The sequence below is a fragment of the Pomacea canaliculata genome, linkage group LG7 (genome assembly GCF_003073045.1).
Source record: "Pomacea canaliculata isolate SZHN2017 linkage group LG7, ASM307304v1, whole genome shotgun sequence".
Taxonomy (NCBI): domain Eukaryota; kingdom Metazoa; phylum Mollusca; class Gastropoda; order Architaenioglossa; family Ampullariidae; genus Pomacea; species Pomacea canaliculata.
In genome coordinates this window covers 18412859-18431109 of record NC_037596.1, presented here as the reverse complement: position 1 = coordinate 18431109, position 18251 = coordinate 18412859, and the positions used below count along the sequence as shown (strand labels likewise).

At 37.9% G+C, this 18251-nt stretch overlaps 3 protein-coding genes across 6 annotated transcripts; 1 reads left to right on the top strand and 2 right to left on the bottom strand.

Moving 5' to 3' along the window:
- Positions 1–180: 180 nt before the first annotated feature.
- On the bottom strand, positions 181–8365 carry LOC112568460 (patched domain-containing protein 3-like). Its single transcript, XM_025245769.1, has 7 exons — positions 7544–8365; positions 6735–6930; positions 4938–5924; positions 4334–4540; positions 3125–3918; positions 1673–2181; positions 181–1143 (listed from the first exon to the last, which is right to left on the bottom strand). Exons 2-7 carry the CDS (start codon positions 6814–6816, stop codon positions 1074–1076), a joined length of 2649 nt encoding a protein of 882 aa, XP_025101554.1. The 5' UTR covers positions 6817–6930; positions 7544–8365; the 3' UTR covers positions 181–1073.
- A 1344-nt stretch (positions 8366–9709) lies between these two features.
- On the bottom strand, positions 9710–11636 carry LOC112568379 (transcription termination factor 4, mitochondrial-like). 3 transcript variants are annotated; one of them, XM_025245670.1, is made up of 2 exons: positions 11510–11636; positions 9710–11103 (listed from the first exon to the last, which is right to left on the bottom strand). In XM_025245670.1, exon 2 carries the CDS (start codon positions 11057–11059, stop codon positions 9788–9790), a length of 1272 nt encoding a protein of 423 aa, XP_025101455.1. In that variant the 5' UTR covers positions 11060–11103; positions 11510–11636; the 3' UTR covers positions 9710–9787. The 3 variants fall into 3 exon arrangements, with proteins under 3 accessions (XP_025101455.1, XP_025101454.1, XP_025101456.1); XM_025245669.1 differs by having other exon boundaries at positions 11466–11572; XM_025245671.1 differs by having other exon boundaries at positions 11531–11550.
- A 92-nt stretch (positions 11637–11728) lies between these two features.
- On the top strand, positions 11729–18241 carry LOC112568381 (39S ribosomal protein L37, mitochondrial-like). Of its 2 annotated transcripts, none has more exons than XM_025245672.1 (9): positions 11729–11856; positions 12163–12348; positions 12794–12952; positions 13124–13221; positions 14148–14284; positions 14809–14927; positions 15376–15558; positions 16659–16801; positions 17632–18241. In XM_025245672.1, exons 2-9 carry the CDS (start codon positions 12225–12227, stop codon positions 17923–17925), a joined length of 1257 nt encoding a protein of 418 aa, XP_025101457.1. In that variant the 5' UTR covers positions 11729–11856; positions 12163–12224; the 3' UTR covers positions 17926–18241. The 2 variants fall into 2 exon arrangements, with proteins under 2 accessions (XP_025101457.1, XP_025101458.1); XM_025245673.1 differs by having other exon boundaries at positions 11739–11856; positions 12191–12348.
- Positions 18242–18251: the final 10 nt, after the last annotated feature.

Sequence of the window (18251 nt, the reverse complement as noted above, 5' to 3'; positions counted from 1 at the left end):
TCTGTTGGACTGCATCACAGAGAAAGCGTTCACACATCATCGTCTTTGTTCATGTAGCTTTTGATTGGTCTCAGCACGCGCACGCGCTAACACACACACACACGCACGCACGAACGCATGGCGAACATTAATAATGACTTGACAGCGACGTTTTGATTGTTAATTATATGTTAGCATTGATTTTTCTTTACTGATTTTGTTGTCAATGTCGCACATTCCGGTTAGAAATTATGCTTTTGATAAATGAATGAGATAATAATAATTATAGTATTTAGCTTACACTATCACTTTAATATGCGAAATTCTTTCCTCAGCAGTTACGTTGATATTCGTAGAAACATAAATGATGGTTTTGTATATATTTTAAAATATATTATTTGAACATACATCAACACGGATATCCTAGACTTTGTAAAACATTTTCAAACTTAAGCATATGTACAATATATGTGTATAACATTGTTGAAATCGGTAGAGGGCGGTAAATTGTGAAGTTTTGTAATAATATAAAATCACCCAAATCCTGAATCACTAAGTAAAAAAAAAGAAAACATAATCTGGAATTCATTTTATTATTTTATAATAACATCTAGATAGTTTTGTGGTCAGTTGTAATGGTTCTTTTTCAAGGATCGTCTTTATGTTTTAACCCTCCCACATTTTGCTACTCAAGAAACGCAACTCCATTTGGAAAGTTTAACTTATAATAGTCGTAGCTGTTGTCTCCCTCACCCACATCGATGAAAAGCGCGCAAATAAAATCATTATAAAAAATTGCGTACAAAATCTTTTTCCAAAATAATAGGAGTAACAATAGAGGCATCATTGTAAATGCTGACAAAGAACTGTTTGGATGTTAATAAAAACTCTCTCTCTTTTTCTGTATATTTCGTTAATGCCCTCGAAAGAGTTGTCCACATGAAAGACAGAGTGAAGGAAGCGTATATATGGATATCTTCCAGACAGAGAGAGAGAGTGTGTGAATGAAGCAAGGAAACTTTGGTAGATTTCACAAGCCTGAAGTAGCGATGCTTCGCTATACTGCGTTGAATGTTCTTCGAATGCAAAGCTCCTCAGACTGTACCTACAGACCCCCTTGCGCCGAATGATTTCCTTGACATCCTCCTCACCGTGAACACAGACCTTGAAAAAAGGACATTGCTGGACTTAGGATTCTGTTAACATGGAGACTGCCCAGAAGTTTCATATTTTTCTACAATATTTTTATGGCATATCTGCAGGTGATGTGATGTATGTGAGGATGCATGACAAAAGCTCATTAACTTCTCAAATGACGATTTCAAAATGGTATTGTGATGAATAATATTGTCATCAGTAAGTAAATTAGTAGAAATAAGGAAAAAGGCATAAATGTCGTTCTACCAGAACACCTGAGTTGAGGCTACCCCCATGTCAGAAGGTATACACATGCATAATCAAAGGAAGTTTTACACATTATGGACCGCAGTTGAGAAGCGTTTCTGATGTCCATACGCCGCAGATGTTGTTTTCACTGATAAAGAGGTGCCAAAGGTGTCCTGCGCTAAAAAATATAAAGTAGTGTCTGCTTTATAAGTTCTGAAAAAAGAAACTTTTCTTGAACTTCCCCGTGTTGCCTCAGGGCTACCCCTTACCCTCGCTTCATGACTCCAACCCCAGTAGCTCAACTTACTTGTCTTCTGGACCAATCAGCGACAGCACCGCTGGCAGGAAGAGGACGGCGTGCAGCATACCAAAGCCGATGACCAGCACCATGATCCTGAAGAAGGAGACGAAGATGTAGGAGTCTGAGAACGACAGAAGGCAGACGCCCAGAAGCGAGGAACTTCCGCCGTTAAAAATAGGACTGGCCGCGTGACTGATGGCGTAGCGAACACGCTCTCCGCGAGTATTGGAAGGGCTCTGGAGATAGGCGGAGCAGACATGCGTAGAGAAGTCCACGGAGAAGCCGACGCTCATGACGAGGTGGATCATGGTGATGGAAGACAGGGCAGTGTCCCAGTAGTACATGAAGCCGAAGATGCCCACGAGGATCATGGCAACGGTGATGGTTACCAAGACAACCATCAAGGGATGCGGGAGAAAGATCGCGCAGGCGACAGTAATTACTGCCAAAGCTATTCCCATGAGCTCTAGTGTAGCTGGTAAGATCTCCAGGAATTGCTCAAATACAGGAAAACTCTGCATCGAGAACAACAAATATACAATGATACAGTAAAAGCTGAGCTCCTTGTAGCATTGATACACGTAATTGTACACGAAATAAAAGTGAAACGGGCTACCGATTGAGTACAAGTGCAAATTAGGTATAAAGGATATAAATGAAATTCTTCAAAGTGAGTCTTCTCTATAATCACGCGTAAATACTAGGGTTAGGTTTGGTTAGGCCTACAAAGTGGCAATGACAAAAACATTTTAGCTGGTAGAATCGTGGGGCAGATTTACTCACCTGGTGGGTTACCTGCTGGAGTAAAAGTACTTTAATTAACAAGAGGTTTGATTGTTACTAAAAAACAAGCTTGTTGAACCACTTACGTTCGCTACCTCTATGGGACATATATATATATATACTTGTTTATAAACTGTATTATGTGCTTTATTTCAAAGGTTGCGGTGGTTTCACATGGATGTATTTATCAATCAACATTAATATTTACTGTAGCTGCTGCTCTTAACTCCTATTTCGTGGACATATGAATGTTTCGTTAAGTTTGTAAGTGAAGTGATAAATAAGTACAGACGATAAACAATCCCTTCAAATGCGGATTTTTAAAACATTTAAAATGAAGAAAGCAAAGTGGAACAGGAGGAAAAAAGCAAAGGGAAGTCTCTTGCAAACTCATGGTGCAGACAACTAGCTGTCCTTTGGTCTCAACACTTGCATAAAACTTCTGACACAAAAAACAGCGTAAACATGAAAATCATCATTAAAAACTATGCTTGCCTATGCACTTTTTGTTTGTTATTAGTATAGAAATATATAAAGGCTCCAAAATAAGCAAACATCAACAATTAACTTTCCAATAATATCGTACTACAGCACAGAAGTGTGAAATACGGTAAGTAAAAACTCTTACAATCAGGGATAATTAGAAGGATATAATCCAGCTAAAAGTTACAATACCGGGTGAAAAGGGAAGACTGGTAGTTTGGAGCTGTCTGCAATCTTCCGCATTCTGACCATCAGGTCGGCCATCTCGTACTGGTTCTTCATGGGCTTGGATAGCACGTAGCATCTGGAGGCAGTGATAGAGGAGTTGGTAAAGTCCAGCACTACGTCTGTGTAGTACCGCGAGTTTGCGGGCAAGAACCGAGTGGCCAGGTTGGACATGAAGGACTCTTTGGAGAAGTACGGCTGCAGGACGTAGTCACTCAGCCAGCACCGCTTGTAGTCAAACTGAATCATCTTGTCCTCTTGAGCTTTTTTCAACAGGTTTTCCATCAGAGTCTCGTAGCCATCTTTGTAGTCTCCCGAGACGACGAACGAGATAGCCAGTGATGACGAAAAATATTTATGCTGATCAGCCAAGAAGGCATGGTAGTAAGAAGATGGAGGGACTAGGTCGGATATGATTAACCCTTGGGGTAAGTGAATCGCTCCGTAAATGGACACAGCGAGGTAAGCCATAAAGCAGATGACGATTGCGATGGACACGAAGTAATGGGCGAAAAGCTTATGCAAAAGCAGGCGAGGCAATTTTTCACACATACTTTCGTCGCCTCGATATGTGGATGGAGTTTCGCCTCCACATAACAGAGCTCCACACCGGGACATTCCCTCTTCTTCTAGTTCCTTCCTGGGCTTGGTCCGTCTGTACGTCAGGAAATGGCGTTGTGAGTAAACGCGCATTCCATGCAAAGTAAGGCACCCGCCGAAGACAGTAATTTGTAATAGGTAGCAGACCATGACAGCAACAGCTACAAAAACAATCGAACAAATGTTAATGTCGTAACATCATCATCATCATCATCATCATCATCATCATCATCATCATCATCATTATCATCATCATCAATCTTCAATCAATCATCAGTCAATCATCAGTCAATCAATCATCATCATCATTTCTACTACTACTAGAGGATTTTATTGTACAAGAACATTTTGCTGACCACTGCTACATTTTTTCACCTAGTCCAAAAAAGAAAAATGGATGAGGATACCGGAGTAGGTCTTTTACCTGTCAACACATTTTTAGAATTGTATTTTCTAACTGATAAGCTTCTAAAGATTATGCAAGGTGGAAAGTCAAAGAAAAAATTAATAGGAAACATAATAAAGCAAACAAAAAATAACAAAACGAAAATCAGGCTTTGTTTACAAAGGTATTACCTGTGAATATGGCGAAGTTTACGATGCAGCCAAATTTTGACTTTGTTCCAATGACAAAACTCGCAAAGTCGGTTATTGAGGTTATAGTCATGCTGATTCCAGCGTGAGCAAATGTGGCCCCCAGTCGTTCTGGAACACTTAAGCCCATGTCCTCAAGAGTCTCGCTCCACGACACCATCAACAGAAACATGTCGTCCACGCCAATACCTGCAGCAGACGAGCCATCAAAGGTGACACTGCCACAATATACATTCTAAGTCACTCAGTGATGCTACCTTTTTAAAAGTACCACAAAGGCTTAATATGTTGCCTTTGCTATTTTCATTAAAATTATCTCAGACTAGCGGTATAGATTGCTTGAAACTTAATAACACTAGACATTAAGCAATTTTTTTAGCATGCGAAGTATAAACAACTGTAACTACATGTATCTTAAAGTAAGTCGTCAGACTCGGCCATCGCTATTTAATTATTCTGTAATTTTCAACAATAATTTTGAAAGTATTTCAAATTCCAGCTTTACTAAATTGTATTAACATTTTACTAATTTTCCTCTAGAAATTAAGCCCGTCGCAAAGTCAGTAAGAGAGAACATTGAACTTGCCTATGAGCAGGAAAGGCATAACACCAGCAAGGCTAACGAACTTGACACCGAACAGAGCGACAAATCCCAAGGAAGTCACGATGGACAGTCCTGCGATCATCACACCACAGTTAGCTAGCACCGTCCTGGTGGACACCATGTCTCCTCCACTTGACACCAGGGACACAAAGATGATACTGACGACAAAGGTCATAACAAAAAGCTTGACGTCTCCGATGGTTCCTTTATAAAGTTCTTCGCTGAGGGATGAGGGAGCTCCGTAGGACATAGTCGTGTTTTGGGGTTGAATGGCTGCTGCAGTGGACAGAAAGCTATCGTCCCATTCACTGGATTCTTCCTTCAGAAAAAATGTTAGTCTCAGCACCTTTGCTGCAGTAAGGATGTTTGGAGGTTTGATTGTAGGTTGTCCAATAAATGACGACAGATCAACCCGCTCTGCGCGTCCAGGTATAGTAGAAAACGGATAAGTGATTAAACCATCCTTCAGCCTTTTTTGTATTGAAGGTGAGAGGAAGAATTCTCCATTAATAACGCAAGTGGAATTTCGCCTTGCACAGAGGTTTTCTAACGATTGGTTTTGCGAGTCCTTCTGTATAGTAATATCCTTTATTTTCTGAATAATGCTCCGAATTTCACTGACAGACTCTTCCTGAAAAACATCTTTGTTGTCATGAGCCTTGAACAACAGTGTTGCTACAATGAGCATATCACTCTGAGCAAATGTGTCAAAGGCCATGTGGTTAACATTTGGGAACAAGTCTCTGACTCTCTGGCGGTGCGTGAGAGCGGTACTGGGGTTTGGGAAATACAAATTCTCAATGTTTGTCTCTGACTCAAGGAGGAAAATTCCACAGCTAAGGCCCCCACATATCATTGAAGGTAGCAAGATAAACAATGCAGGATTATGCCCTACAAATATCCCCCATCTTCTAAACTTCTCGGACATCTTCTCTTGGATAATTATGTACCAGGGAGGGCTTGCAATGCCTTCAAGAATAAAAAAAAAGAAAGAAAGTTACTTGCTATTATGAGAGAGAAGGAAAATATAAGAATAACATAACGCGTTGACTGTAATTAAAAAGTACCAGAAGGAATTATTATTATGATTATTATGATTATTATGATTATTATGATTATGATTATTATTATTATTATTATTATTAGGCAGTTATTTTAATTATTCATATTACTTGTACCAGTGGGATTCACTATGACGACAACATCTAAGATGATGGTGAAAATAAGAGTGCCTTTAAAAGAATTATTCACACATTCGTACAAAATGATTTATAAAGTTCGTTACGAAAACGAAGTTCTGTGTGTGTGAGAGAGAGAGAGAGCAATAAATATAGGTATATACTATGCATGCTAGAAATGTATAACCAGTTTTGTATATTGACGAATTTTAATTTTCTATATAGTACAAGTTTAATTATTTTTAAACAGACTCTGATTAATTTCAACTCTTAAACCTCAAATTGTGAACTGTAGATATTAATTTGTACATATGTGTTTATGCTGATTTTCACTAAGTAACTGGACTGGATTACATTTAGATTCTGTTTAGTGACTACGCGGCGATATTATGAACACTAAGATAATTATCATGCTAACATGCCAGAAAAATGCACTCTTGCCAATTTGCGTCCAGTTTCCTCTGGAACTGGAATATATTTACTCGTGTGCATTAAAATGCTTTTATTTAATTACGTTGTGATTACCTGAGAACCTGATGAACCGACACACAAATGAAGACATAGATGAAAGAACAAATCATAGGTTTACAGTAAGAATCACCTGTAGGCATCAATTCAGCTGAAGTAATAGAGTCTGTGTGGCTGGCTATAGTCACACGGGGAACACCAACCGAGGATTCCATTTGAACAGAAAAAAGGACTGATCGCTGGAGGGAGGCAGTATCACATCGAGAATCTTCTGTGAACTTGATGTGGCAAGAAGTACCTCAGCTGTTTTTTTAAAACTTGTGCTTGTGCTGTGAGAATTCAATGAATGATGAGTACTAAAGAATATTTTCGTCAAGAAATTTCCTTACAATACGTTTATGTGAAGAAATAATAATAATAATTGCACAATTTGTAAAGCGCATACTTATACTCGTAGGAAGCATGCTCTTAGCGCCTAACAAGAAGGAAACATACGAGGGACAGGAAAACAAACAAATAACATATGAACTATAAAATAATAAACAATCGTACTCAACGAAGAATAAAATAAAATACAGAAAACACAAAGGGGAACCAAATAACAAGAACCAGAGCTAAGAGTAACATGATATTGCAAAAGGAAGGGTGTGACAAAGGACTAGCATTATGGGAGCAGATGCTTTGTGATATTTTCAAATTGTACTTTCTATCTTCAGTCCAGATAAATCAGAATCCAAGATTGGCAGAACTATTTTAGTTTTGATGGTTAGCAAATATATCGTAACCTGCTTAAAACTCACACACAGACAATTTTCAAGTGAGTTTAAGAGCTAGGTGAAGAGAAACAGACAGCGAGGACTGTGCAAATAATAGTTGGTCCCTGGTACTACATTATTATCGTCATCTTCGTCATTTTCTGTTTGTTTACAATTCATTACTTGCCTGTAACGCCAAGAGCCTCTTGCAGACGTGATAATGTCTTTGCTGTGACATGCTCCAGTCGGTTATCAGCATGACTGCCATTCACCGGTCTTTGAACATTTCGACATGAATGTCACAAGTCTCAGACATGAAACCTTTACAGTGAAAACTCGTCTGCAGCCAGACATCAGTGATGTCCAGGTAAAGCTGACGTCAGGTGTTGTATGACGTGTCTTATGACGTGTTTTATGACGTATCATCACGTGTTCTCTCTCTCTCTCTCCACTCAACTTGTCCGCGGAAATATTGTCTGCCAACAAAGTAGCGCCAACGACATCCAACTTCGTGTTTATCGTTCGTGGCCGGAACCTGAATCTCGCACATGCGCAGTCTAGTCCCACGCACGAACAACAAATCCTCTGCGATGGCAGTCTGGAAGTCGTCTCCAAACGAGGTCGAGATCGCAACTATCAACGAATGTCCATGACACTGGATAGTAACTTTTGTACTTGGTGGTCGAATCGACTCGTGCATGGTCGAATAGACTTGGTCAAAGTGGTAAATAGTTAAATAAACCGGTAGCCAAGAGACCGACGAGGAGGGTAAGGCATCAGCAGTATTATGTCAGACAGGTTTGTTGAGGCCGTGAAAACAACAGAAGCACAGACTGCCGATCTTGTCATCATCTGAGCTTAGACTGCTATGCCTAAGCCTGGAGTAGGATGGGTGTAGAAATACTAAGTCAGAAATACTTTAGCTGTGTTCAAGAACTTGTCCAGATATTTGCACAGTGGACTAATCAATTGTATTGTAACAGCAGAATTTATAAAGAGGCTAATAAAAACATTGATCATACTGACAAATGTAAGGGAAACTATTGTTCATAAAAAGGAGTTAAAGATTTAGAGGTGACTGGGCTAAAATCATGTTTTCCAATCTCACATATTTCTTTTCCACTTACAGATCCTAAAAATCTTCATTTACCTAACTGCAGTAACTGTTTACAAACTGATCATTTTGGATGATATATTCATATCCAAGACTTAGCAGCTCCTAATATCGTTGTGCTGACCATCAACTGTGGCCTGTTCTACAATATTATTTCTAGAATAAAAATTCTAATCACTTCTGTAGGCAGTGCAGCAAGTTCATACTGATGTAGTGTTAGTCTGATTTATGACCACTCTCCATTTTGCCAACACCCTGCTGTCATCACCAGGCGTTACCGCAGCTTTTGTCACATTTCCTGAATATTGAACTTTGGATTAATATTTTGAATTAATATATCAATCTCCAAGGAAATTAATGTATGCCATTTGACTTACCACACAGTATTCTTTCTTGATAAACTGACTGAAAAGAGGGTTTAGTTATACCATCAGGGTGCATTGATTTCAAAAGAACATGCTTTAGACTTATAGCAAATTGTCCAGTTTTGCTAAGTCTATGCTGTGATCAAAAGAAGGAAAGAAATGAAAAAGACTCCTGATGCAGCTTCCAGGTGCATCACATTGAATAATACCGTCGTGCACACATCATCCAGACTTTATTGCATATTTTATGATGCACTGCAGTGCTACTGCCAGGCGGTTGCTGAAGTAAGCAGAGGTCAGCAGTGTACTATATATTTTTATTTTCCTATGAGTAACTTATATGATAGTGCCATTATTTTTGGTCAATAATGAAATTTCAAAGTCTTGTACATACAATATAAAAATATCAACTGACTTGAATAAAGGAAAACTATCTTTTGCTGAATGCAGTGTGAGTAAATGCAGCCAATTCACTAAACTACTTACAAAGCGGAAGTTTGAAGCATAACTACAAAATTCAGATACTGAGGTTACTGTTATGGAGCAGATTGACATAAAAGACTTATCTTCTTGCATGTCAATTGAAAAAGGACTTTAGGTGTTAGGCAGAAAATATGAGGCTACTGGTAATATGACGGATAAACTGATCAGTAACATTTCCACAATTATGGATATAAAAGTTTACAGCTTTTAGCTTTAAACATGCTTTGAAACAGCTATTGACAAAACAGTTGTTTCATATGTTAAAATCAAAAGATCCTTGCCAATCTTTCAATATCCAAAGTGAAGAGACTGTATATAAAGCTTTTAGAGATTGTGCATGTGAGCTTAAAATGTTTTCCACCTGAAACTGTGTGAGACAAGCAAAGTAATGTCTGACTTTTCACAGTTTTATTTCTTTACTATTTTCCCTGTACAAATGCTGAACAATGCATAACATAAATACATGTCCTCACATCTCTTCATCAGGATCCATCAAATGCTTCTTTTCATTCAGTTTACAAAATGTTCTATATTCCTCTACACTGAATCCACCAAATCTGCGGCAAAAATCTTCCTCTGTTGTGTCAATGATCTTGTCCAGAGAATCATTGGAACTTTTTTCATTTTCCCTTATCTTACTCATGTCAAAAAACCCAGCATGGACAAGAAACATGTGTCTGTTCTTGACATGCTGAAGAGAGTGATTGAACAAAGAAGCATACATCATTTGTTTTTGTGACACCTTCATTGTATGGAAGACATAGTCAAACTTGGCTTGAACATCTGCCCACTCATCCAGTAAAATATTAGGACAGGATCTCAAAACTCTCACTGCATCTGTGTTAGTAAATAATCCCTTCACCATCTGAATTTTTTGACTGATGGCTTTTTCTTCAAGGAGAAACACAGCTGGACAAGCAGCCAGGATGTGAGAGAAGGACTTCTCATAAAACCCAAATGATCGAAAAATATTGATGACATCCTCAATTTTTTTTACATTCAGAGAGATTATGGGATCAAAATTCTGAACTATTGCCACCACATGGACTTTAAGCAGGCCCTGGTTCAACAGACTGTGGATACAGGGAACAAGTTTGTTGGAAGTGAAGTACTTTGGATGCCCTGCAATGATGGAAAAAATTTCTTCAGGATTGAAGCCACAGTTATGCAGATTTAAAACAACCTGCTCAGCTCGTACGATAGGTACTGATTTGATCATCACATCAAGTTTGCTGGTCTCTTCCAAAAGTTGCCTTGTTAGCTCATGTAGATCCTCTTGTTTTACAAGAGGCTCAGGACTTTTATCCACAGCACAGAGTGATGTCAATGAATGGAATTGGTGATTGGACTTGAACAACAGGTCTCCAATTCTACTGTTCTGCAGGATTCCTTTTCTCTTGTATTCATAAGCCTGATGCCAACTATTCTTTGAAATCTCATGCTGCCAAAAACAACAGTGTGCTGTTTTATTTTTCTTTGAGGACAAGACTTGCAGATCAGCTAAACTTTGAAAATGAGAATAAGTAGTCATGCAACACAAAGAATTGAATTTTTCTTTGCTTTTGCTTTCCACTAAAGTTCTGATTTCTAGCCCAAAATTTGAACACGGCCAATATAAACTATGATGATCTACTTGTGAGCTTGTAAGCCATCTACGTTGACCATTGAGAAAAGTTATTATTACTCTCCATCGACTGCACGCTGCTGTCAATAGCGGCATTTTCTTGTAAAGGAAAGCCATTTAAGCAGCCTCCTCTCCAGAGATACCATATGTCAGGTAGAGATCTGTAAAGAACATAAGAATAGTTTAAAACAACAGTTATATGAGGCAAGTACCAATACAGGTTGTATCTTCAATTACTTTGATGGGTTTTATTTCCCCCACAGATCGTCCTCAACATAATTTATACATTGTCTGGAAGTTTATAATCAGTGCATTTTTAAACTCATGAGGCTATTCTTTGAGTAAATATGGGAATGAAACGCACCTGTGACACTGCCTGTATCTGTTACCAACGCCTAAGACAATATTGACTTGAACGTAATGGTATATTATCTATCATATATATAAACACAGTGAGAGAGTAATAGCAAAAACAGTTTGAAAATCCTTAATGTAGTGATATATATGAAATAAATCCATTTACTTGATTAAAAACTGCTTGTATTTGTGTCAACTACGAAGATTTACATAGTCATACGAGGTCGTTACCTCACGAGGAGAGTCGAAGAGTTAATGTTCCTGTAGGGACCTGTCTAATGATAATATATATATAAATCTCGATTTTTCTCTCAGGCATCAAACAGTTATAACAAATAAAGTTACTAAATATTTAACTTATAACTTTAAATGAAAGTATATTATGGTTGTGCATTTACTTACAAAGTTTAAAAGTACCTTCAGAAGTTAATATAATAAACGATCCCTTAACATGGCGTCAACATGCGGTAACAGCTTAGTGACTGAAATACAGGGAACTCACTAAGTTTCATGTCTTGATAGGAAAAGAACAAGAAAATACACACCTAAAGGACCAGGTACGTGACATAGCGTTCACATTTCTCCATTTTATTGCAATGATTAACTGCTCTCATTTTACTGACTTCGGCTTTGCTGACCGCGAAGGTCAGGATGTGGAATATAAATAATAATAATAAAAAAATTCTCAGAGCATACAAGTTAAAAAGTTATTAACAAATTATTTTTGCCAGTAAAGGACAAAATCAGTTTCAAACAAATGGTAAATTCTCATTTTTTAAAACGCAGTTTCAAATTCAGCTTTGGGGAATTTAAGTTTGTTTGGCACCAGTTACCTGTAATGACATTCTGAAAATCATCCATAGGAAAAAAACAAAACAAATCCGATTGTAGAAAGTATACAGAAGAAGCTACAGTTTTAACGAAAATGAAGCTCACACAGACGTTATGCAAGCAACGTATGCCATTAGCATGGCGGCGTATATGGGGAAGCAAAGGCGGTCAGTTCGCAGACAATCCACCATTGATTCTCCAGTCACTTGTCGAGAAAGGTAAGCAAAGCATTAAAAGAAGCGACATATAGTTATGAAATAATCGACTGGCTTTTCTGAGATTAAGGAACTCATTAAGAAAATATTCGGATGTAATGCAAGCTGTCAGAGTCCTGATTTACAGCCAGTGTCCTGATCGATGGTTAATGTTAATCGATGTACAGGTTAATTCAGAATAGACATATCCTGGCTGAACATTTATTAATATAGTAAGTTCTTAATTGTGTATACAGTATCAAGTACAATTTAATTTACAATAATCATATAATTTCTGAGCATTTTTTATTAAGTTAAATAATTTTGGAATTGTGTATAAATTTGCCAAACACCATAGCAGAGATAACAGAAAAATATAAAGACAAGCAATTGAAGACCAAAAGCTAAGGTGTTTTATAGGAATGCATTTTTATCTTTCATAATTTCAGATTTGTCTTATTTTTGAAAGGTACAAAACTTATAGACCCAACAGAAAAACCCCCACTTGCTAAATGGCGTCCTCCAGTAGACGATCCTCGGTTCTACCAGCATCCCAAACCAGAGGATTTAGCTAACTACCATGAAGAACCTGCATATATCTGCACTCCAGCATGCCGCATCTATGAAGGTAGACTTCAACTTTAAAAAAAAACCCAAAAAAGCAGTCACCTGTATTTTTTTTTCAGATGCCAGGATAATGGAGATTCATCTAACAACAACAGTTTTAATGCTGCTGATCACATGACTCAGTGAGTTTTTGTGCTGTAATTTTCTGCAGTTGATTTAGTTTACATTTCAGGTACGAAGCAGGCAGCGTGTCTAGCCAAAGCTCAAATATTTGAAGGATTCCCTCCTGTGGTAAAGCAGCTGATAGGTGCTGTTCAAATTCCTGACAAGGTAAATGAATCACTCTTTTTTTAAACATTTTTACCGATGGTGTTTCATTTTGATACTTGACAGTGCATAAAATTAAACTGAACCTGAGTACAACATGATTTCTTAAGATTATTTTAAGAGTATTGTCATAAAGATAAATGAATAGTCTGTGAGGTAAGAACTGTTGATTGACTTACATTTTGTCAGAAAGTTTTACTTTAACCTGGGTAGATTTTTTGAATGTTTGAGACTGAAGAGACTTGGACCTGGACAATAGCTGGAAAATAAAATTCGGGCTTCAGAGATGAGATGGTAAAGATTATATATCTCATAAAAATCTCCTCACTAATGAGGATTCATAAAACTTCAACAAATAACAAAAAATATAGTGGCACAGGAGCTTGAGTTCTGGCAGAATTGCAAGAAACAGTACATGGTGTTAGAAAAAGAGGTGGGCAGACAAAATCCATGAATAAACAGGCTTTTTATTTTGTAGATCCCATAGAACAGCAACAACAACAACCAAAAAAAAAAAAAAATGAGAGAGGTTGTAAATGTTTCTTGTATTATTCTCAGGATTTCCCATTTCTAACTAGGGTAATGGACTATTGCTATTGTTGCCATTGATGATAATAATAGGTCAATAAAGTTCATTCACTTAGATAGTAAGAGCAGATATTTAGTATTTTACTAGTGTTCAGAACTGTGAACTTTAGTAAGCAAGGCATGGACAGAAAAACTCCTTTCAATGCACAAATCACTGCTGTTTAGCCTTTTGTTGTTTTATCTGTAACAACGATTTTGTTTGCTTGCATATCTGTTTGTATGCTATTAGTATCTGGCTGGAAACTAAATCAAACTGGAAAAAAAAAGTAAAAAGAAGCCCCGAAGCAATATTTGTGTATGGTGTCATAAATCAATTTCTAAGGTTCTGTATCTTCTGTCAGGACATGCTATTACAAAGATACATCATGCAATCCCAATACTGGAATACCACTTCAAAGAAACTTCCAAAACGCATAGATCCACGAAAGCCAGGTTATGTATTTCGGCGTCAGTATGGGATTCCATCCAAGATGCAGGGGTCAGTTTGCTTGTGATATAGTGTCTCTAAGTCATTTTGCACCCTCTCAATCACGTCTCCTGCTCTTTTAATGCTTTTCTCTTGTTTGTTCCTATTCTGTTTTGTATTCTCCCACTCTAGCACACTAGGCCAAAAGTCATGGTATTGCATATTATTGAAAAGTCAATCGATTCTTTATGTTCCTTTATCAGTTGTCAGAAATGATGACCAGCATATATTAATTTAATATTCAATATGTCCAGTTTGTGCCACTGTAATTATAGTTTATATTCTAAAATTGCATATGAAATTTTAAGCTAGAATGCGCTTGCAAAATTGTAAATGTTTTCTGCACATTACAGCTGTGCTTAGATCCTTTTACACTTGGATGTCATAAAACTGTCACTGCACAGAGGTTGTATTGCATCTGCCAGAGTTGGGTATTAAAGTCCACCCTTTTGGCTACAGCTCCTGATGCTTTGCTTTACAGATACAAGTTTTACCAAGCCAATAGAATGATTCTTCGATATAATTTTTCTGTTCAGAGAAATCCTGGCTCGCAACTTGTTACGTCTTTGCCAGTCGCAGGTGTCAAATTTTCCCAGCCTCAGAGACCGGCGCCATATCTACAAACCCTATATTAATTCTCATTACTATTACAGAGGTAAAAAGCATTTTCTATTCTGTTACCAGTTATAGTTGACATGTGACCTTTTGTAGGTAATGATGATGCAGTTGTGGTTAGTATTATTAGTTGAGAGTCCTAATTAACATCTTGGCAGGTAGTCATCCTATGATTGTATTTTGTGCAGTTGACAGTTTGTCATATTTAAACACAAACATCTAACCAGCTGCAATGAAGACAAGAATAATTTACACAAAAGAAAGAGTGTTTCTCTAATGAAATAATTTTTCTTGCACCATGTTTTTATTTTTATTTTTTTTCCTAATAAATAGTTAAACAAGGGTAACTGAGTGTATTGTAACAGTGCAAAATTGGCTTTGAGTTAAAAAAAAAGTGTCCCACCACACAAATGCTGAAATGCATTATACAAAATACTTCAATATCTTATTAGTGAAATAAATTCTTGTTTTCCTTCTTTTTCTCCTAGACAAAGCTGTCGTTGTTCGAGGATTAAACGACTGGTTGATTTCATCAAACCAACCCTTACCACACTTTGCCGATGAAGCAGTGATAGACATGAGTGTGAATCATTCACTTCCTGACTTGTTCCCGATATCTCCCACCATTGACTTGCTTGTTGAGCATAACTACGAATTGGAACACAACACAGGTGAGCCTCAGGATTGTGACAGCAACTGCAACATAGACTAGCTGTGCAGGGTTTGTCTCAGCCACAGCGTTGGGTCTACTACAAAATATAAATTGCAGTTTCCATCCTATTGTTCAGATGTGAGGAGTGAACTCCACTTGCTGGTACAAAGAGGAGAATCTAGGCATTCAAGAACAGGAGCCTGAGGAGGCTGGTCTGAATATGGAATACAAAACCCGTGACTGTGTTGTCCAGTCACCACTCTCGTGGGACACCACAACCCCTTTTCTTGCAACAGGGGTGGCTGCCTTGCTGTGATACAGCCTTAGTTGTTGGCTCGGTGTAAAACACGAATTCCCCACTCATGGTGGTCTGGTTTGGTCATGTGACCTGGCATGACACTTTATCTCAGACTGTTCTTCAGAGTAAAATGGATTGGGTTGATGCCAAGATGACCAGAGGAAGAATGGTTTGCAAATGTAAAGGAATGGACTGGTCATTCCATCTGGGAATTGCTCACCACCACTTAGGACAGGCCCGAGTGGTGAGCCTTGTCAGTTACTCTGCCAGTCTAGTTGATTCTTACCCATAAACCAACCTTAACTTCCCAACAGCCAGTCCAGGCAGATCAGGATAACCAATTGTCAGCTGGCATCAGTCAGGTGATTGATAGCTCATGCCTGCTTGTGTTATATTTCTAATAATTTAGGGTTAGGGTATTTTATAAAAAGCTATGAACATCTCAAGATAGATTCCTATTAAAGCAACTGATTATATGGCTTTTTGTTTAGTTCATAATCCTTTCATCATATTGTTATAACTCATTGTTGATGATGTGCTGTGGAAAAGACTTTAAATGACTTCAGCTACATGTAGTAGGAGATTGCATTCTTTTTGCGCATGAAACCTGTTTGCTTGACTATTTAAAATCTAGTTCTGACCACTGTGGGACTGCTGGATTATGGACGTTGGTAAGGGGAGAGAATGCATCACGCAATTACTATTACATCCCTTTGCTTATAACAATTATCAAGTATCTAGTCATTCTAGAGGGAAAGAAAACCTCTGATGAGCAGGTCAAAGAAAGATTTTATCTTATTAATGAATGCTATTTTATGTAGGTATGAAAACAGGCGGGAATCATGATCACCTGCATACTCTTGTGATTGTTGATGCCAACCGTTTGAAGAGTGACCAACGCATGGCTCGTAATCTCCTACATTGTCTCGCATATGCGATAGCACAGGCACATCGGCTATATGGGGTAAGTATGCTTGGGCTGGTTGTAGATGTTACAGTGCTATGTAATTTTCCATCAAAGTTTGTTTTAGAAGCCCGCAAGTCTTTAGTTTTCTTTACCAGATCATGCATTAGTACAAAGGTAGGAACCTTTTCCCCACCAACTGCCATTTGGATATTTATAACATCATTAGAAGGCCATACAAAATTGTCAACTTAAAAATTAGCCAAATGTACTTGCTAAAGCTGTAGTCTTGCCACAGTGTGCTTATACAACATGTACAATCCTAGCTTGTCTGATACCGACTGTCCTCTGAGACACTGCAACACCATCAGACAGGTGACAGACAGCTAACGAGAGGCATAAGTGTATGTCCTGTCATGTACTCATGTGTCCTTTCTATCCCATGATGAACGGTCCTTGTTTGTCCCTCAAAATTTATGCTTTTATTATGATTCACTAAATAAAATATATGTTGCTCAGAAGAAAGCTTCTATATTTATTGAATTTCAAGTCCTGCCTAGGCTGCTTTGTCAGGGCCAGACCAAATGATTTTATGGACCTGTGGGGCCAGATGTTCTCTTCTGCATTGGCAGAGACTTTGTTTTGTTGAATTCAGACAAACATTATGCTGTCTCTATGAAGAAGATGGATTTTTGATTGTGGATGCATGAGAGACTGATGTGAGACTGCATGTTTTTGTGTTTGCTGTGATGGTTTTACCCTCCTGTTGTAACTACAACTTTTTCTGCTCTTTTGTAACTGAGCACACTTCCCAAGTAATAATTAGCTGTTAGAATTAGTAAGGTTGTTCATTTTTTATACATTGTTTTTTCTGTTTTGTGCTTTTTTAGAATGTCAAGGTCCTCCCAAAGCCCATCTGCATCCAGAGTGTCTCAATGGACCACGAAATGTTCAGCTTTGTTTTCTTCCAGCTCAACACTTTGTCCTTTGATTCAGACAATGGCATCAAGAATTTTGCATGGATCGATGGCGAGAACTACCTTTTCCGCAAAATCCTCTCTCAGCCATGGATGCCAAAGGCCATCCGATTTGAAAGACTTGAGGACTTTGATCCAAACGTATTTGACAAATTTATGGCGATGTATTTAAATGGAGTGCCAGAAGTAGGAAAAAGTGGTAAATAACATAGCCATGTAAGTCTTCACAACAATAGTTACCTGGCCTTTTGTATGTTTGTATCACAATGGATTCATAGAGCATTTTCCAGATGTAACAGTTTTGAAAACATGCCATAGGCTTTTAAAACTAACCTGGATAGTAAAATTGAGTATGCCTCTGAACTTTTATGTGAGCATCATCAAGTGTGTGGACCTCGATTGTTCTTAAGCTCTGTTTATTTCCATAGCCTATGCATCAGAATGTCACAGGGTTACATATTTTGTTACTTGTGTCTTCTGGGGCAACTCTCATGAAATTCTAATAAAGGATTGAAGTATGTAATTTGATAGTG

Coding starts and splice junctions, on each gene's coding strand:
- LOC112568460 (XM_025245769.1), bottom strand. CDS start 6,816: ATGGAATCCTCGGTTGGTGTTCCCCGTGTGACTATAGCCAGCCACACA. Junction 3,919..4,333: donor AAACTTCGCCATATTCACAG/GTAATACCTTTG, acceptor TTGTTTTTGTAG/CTGTTGCTGTCATGGTCTGC. Junction 1,144..1,672: donor CTGATTGGTCCAGAAGACAA/GTAAGTTGAGCT, acceptor CCTTTTTTCAAG/GTCTGTGTTCACGGTGAGGA.
- LOC112568379 (XM_025245670.1), bottom strand. CDS start 11,059: ATGGCTTTCCTTTACAAGAAAATGCCGCTATTGACAGCAGCGTGCAGT.
- LOC112568381 (XM_025245672.1), top strand. CDS start 12,225: ATGAAGCTCACACAGACGTTATGCAAGCAACGTATGCCATTAGCATGG. Junction 12,953..13,123: donor AGCATGCCGCATCTATGAAG/GTAGACTTCAAC, acceptor TTTACATTTCAG/GTACGAAGCAGGCAGCGTGT. Junction 15,559..16,658: donor CGAATTGGAACACAACACAG/GTGAGCCTCAGG, acceptor TATTTTATGTAG/GTATGAAAACAGGCGGGAAT.